We start from the raw sequence: 3302 nt of genomic DNA, 5'->3' as shown, positions 1-3302 counted from the left end.
GGACCCATTTAGGATTGGATGAGTTTATGTTGGTTTCTGAAACATAAAGGGTATCAAGATTACAGTATAGCTGTTTTTTAGTTGGTAGCAATCATGAGTGTCCCAGATGTACTAAACTGCATTTGGGATGACTGAAACTAGTGGAACAACAAAGCTCTATTTACTTCCATGTTAGAATCATTACTCTTATTAACAACCATCCCACATATGCAAATGTGTAAGGCCAATTGGAGTACATATTGATTTTTTTTCGAGCTACTTACCATTGAAAGGACATTTTCTAGTGACAGTAAGTGAAAAGTTGATGCACGCATAGCGCGTTTATGGGTTAAAGTGTGATACACAGGTTTTTTGTTTTTGTAACAAGGATATGGAGGCATAGGGCACCTAGAAAATGGTTACTTTTGTTACTTTTTCAATAAAAACTAATAACCATTATCCTGTGTGTTTAAATTCTAATATAAGTGTCTATGGTCAACAGATATCTGATAATATTATTTACACAAAACAAAAGAAATGTTTAAACTAATTTTATTATAGTAGCTTTTAAAAATGTTTATTTATAACAGGTAATTCATGAACAGATTCAACAGATTTTTGGGATGAAGTTATTCAATTGAACTCCTCAAAATTTTGATGGAGTAATTAATCAATACAACTTGACAAAGAGAATTGTTATTACAAAATAAATCATCTGCAGAAATATTAAATCAGCTGCATTTCCCTCAAAAAGCAGAACATCCATTGATCTTTTAGCATGGCTTGTTATGTAACCTTGAAATCAGTAATATTATATATGATTAAAATTAAATAATATAAATAGCTTATTTAATACTAGTATGAGAACAATTACACTAAGAAAAAGTTTATATCATTTCAACTATTATTTGCAACTTATATTAGCTAATCTAATGAACTTTGTAAATTGTCGGTTTGACATTCAGAGTCGAACTATGCAAAATCAGAAGTTGACTTATGGGAGGTAATAATCTGAGTTAAAAAGAAACAGGAACAAACCTAACATCAGTGAATCTTGCTACATCAACTCCTTTCCAACTGGATCAACAGAAAAGCTAATTGACAGTTTCTTCTCAACGATGGGATGAAACTTAGACCGCCAAATCTGCTCAAATTATAGCATCATCAAATGAAATTAGTATACATTATATACATCATATCAATCTCATAAATTATTCAAATTTCTCACAAACTATGTCCTAATGACCTAAAATTAGCATATTAATGGTGCAAATATACTATCAAAAGAATGGAGTTTACATACATCTTTGTATTCTGAACTGCCCATGAAAATGTCAAGCGCGTCCGCTGTACAAAGACCAAAATAGTCAGCAACAAAAAACCCTAAGTTAAAGGTTTGCAAGTCAAAGATATGGAAAAAATCTCACATGATCGGAATCGTATCACTACAGCATGCGTGTAGTCTTTGCTGCCCGAATTAAAGTTTGAACCTGAAAGTCAAAATAACTAAAACTTGACCCAGAAAGTCTAATACATAACCATATATACAGAAGTCATGGGGTTGACTTTGATGATTGACTTTGTGTATAAGAGAACAAGAATGTCAAACCTTTTGTAAACTGGACAACTAATGAAGGAAATTCCATCACTAATTTAGCAAAAGATGTTAACGCATCATCTGCCACGTCACCCAACAAGCTTTCTTTGAATGTAATAAGAAGTATATATTCAACACCAAAGTTGAATTCCTGCAAGGTTTTCTTGGTCAACTAAGGTCAAACTAACTTACTTTCAAATTACGCTTAGCAAATATCTAACCTCTCCTTTCCTAAAGATAGGAAGAATATCGTCTTCTACTTCAGATTCATAATCAAAATATGTTAATTCCTGCGAATATAAACATATAATATAGTTTATTACAAGTTAAACTTGAATATCAAATGAATAATAATAATAATAATAAATATATAAAACAAAGATATTGAGAGTATTGGTGTTTACATGTTAGGGCGTACATGACAGTAAGGCGTTACATGGTCCTTTAAGACTCCCAAGTAGAACTGGTTCTCATAGAATTTTGCAAGGTCTTCCTTTTTTTGAAAACGCATGAAGACCGCGTGTGTGTAACCTTCGAGATTTTGATACGATATACGCCCTACATTATAATAATAATAATATAAGGATATCTCATGAATAATAATGCGGTCAACTGCCATCGCAAGCTGCATATCTTACCAGGTCCCATTGGATATTGTTGGGGCCCGTGAGTTTTCGGTTCTCACGGTTAAAAAAAAGGATACACAATATGAGAAATTTATCGATAATAAAATTTACCTAATGAGATTGCAAGAATGCCACGCATTTGATATTGGCAGGTGTAGAGAAAATCTAGCATGTCTTTTTCATCCTCTTCGGATAAATCCACTTTTGCTTTAATTAAACATATGTGTTCTACAACACTTCTGAGAAAATTAGGAATAAAAATTTATAGTTAAAGAGCATCCACCATTTTACAGTATTAGTAATATTAGCAGATCAATGAAGAACCTCATCATCTCTGCACTCATGCTAGGGTTTTGCTCCTCTGAAGAAGAGTTTATAGCTCCTAGATTTCCAACAAAGAGCAAATTTGAACATTGTACAGCATTGCAACTAACAAAGATCATTAAACACTTATCGTACATTTTGATTATTTAATCAAACAAGTTGACTTTATATACAGTCGGTATGGTCAGTTGGTCACACGAGGGTGTGAGGTGTACACAAGGCCACATGAGTTTTAATGGTGGCTAATCATCATCATCATCATCATCATCGTACTCAGTGTATCCCACCAATAGCAAAGCTATGGTAGGGTCTGAGGAGGGTAAAATGTAGACAGCCTTACCTCTACTCCATAGGAATAGAGAGGCTGCTTCCAGTGAGACCCCCGGCTCGACCATCAGACCCCAGCCGATTGGTGCATGTACCCTTGTCTTTCGGTTATCAACGCCACCACATGATGCCTGATTAACCTTCCCCCGCTTTTAACGCTATTTTCACGAAATTAGTAAAATAACGTCAAAATTAGTACAATTTCACTTTTGCCCACACATATATACATTATATGTGCGCACCGCAAACAGGGCATAAATGGTGGCTAATCATACGGACCAAAATGTTTGTGCAGCCCATATGAGTCGTTCTTACAAATTAAACGGGCTGTATGATGTGTTACACTAACACAGAAGCAACTGAAGTGACAGTGCACACCACTGACAAAATCATACGAGCCATATAGTCATACTGGCCATATGAGGTGTCATACATGGTCATATGAGTGT

General features: G+C 34.3%; 1 protein-coding gene across 1 annotated transcript; it reads right to left on the bottom strand.

Moving 5' to 3' along the window:
* Positions 1-1013: 1013 nt before the first annotated feature.
* Positions 1014-2584, bottom strand: LOC143574136 (stress-response A/B barrel domain-containing protein UP3). Its single transcript, XM_077058840.1, has 8 exons — positions 2527-2584; positions 2314-2441; positions 1995-2134; positions 1798-1866; positions 1589-1727; positions 1407-1469; positions 1283-1326; positions 1014-1123 (listed from the first exon to the last, which is right to left on the bottom strand). The coding sequence occupies exons 1-8, from the start codon at positions 2544-2546 to the stop codon at positions 1037-1039; spliced, it is 690 nt and encodes a 229-aa protein (XP_076914955.1). The 5' UTR covers positions 2547-2584; the 3' UTR covers positions 1014-1036.
* Positions 2585-3302: the final 718 nt, after the last annotated feature.

This window comes from Bidens hawaiensis, unplaced genomic scaffold, assembly GCF_021521415.1.
Source record: "Bidens hawaiensis isolate Kalapana, Puna unplaced genomic scaffold, B.hawaiensis_p1.1 tig00026851_1, whole genome shotgun sequence".
NCBI classification, from domain to species: Eukaryota; Viridiplantae; Streptophyta; class Magnoliopsida; order Asterales; family Asteraceae; genus Bidens; species Bidens hawaiensis.
This window is presented reverse-complemented; position numbering and strand designations above follow the sequence as displayed.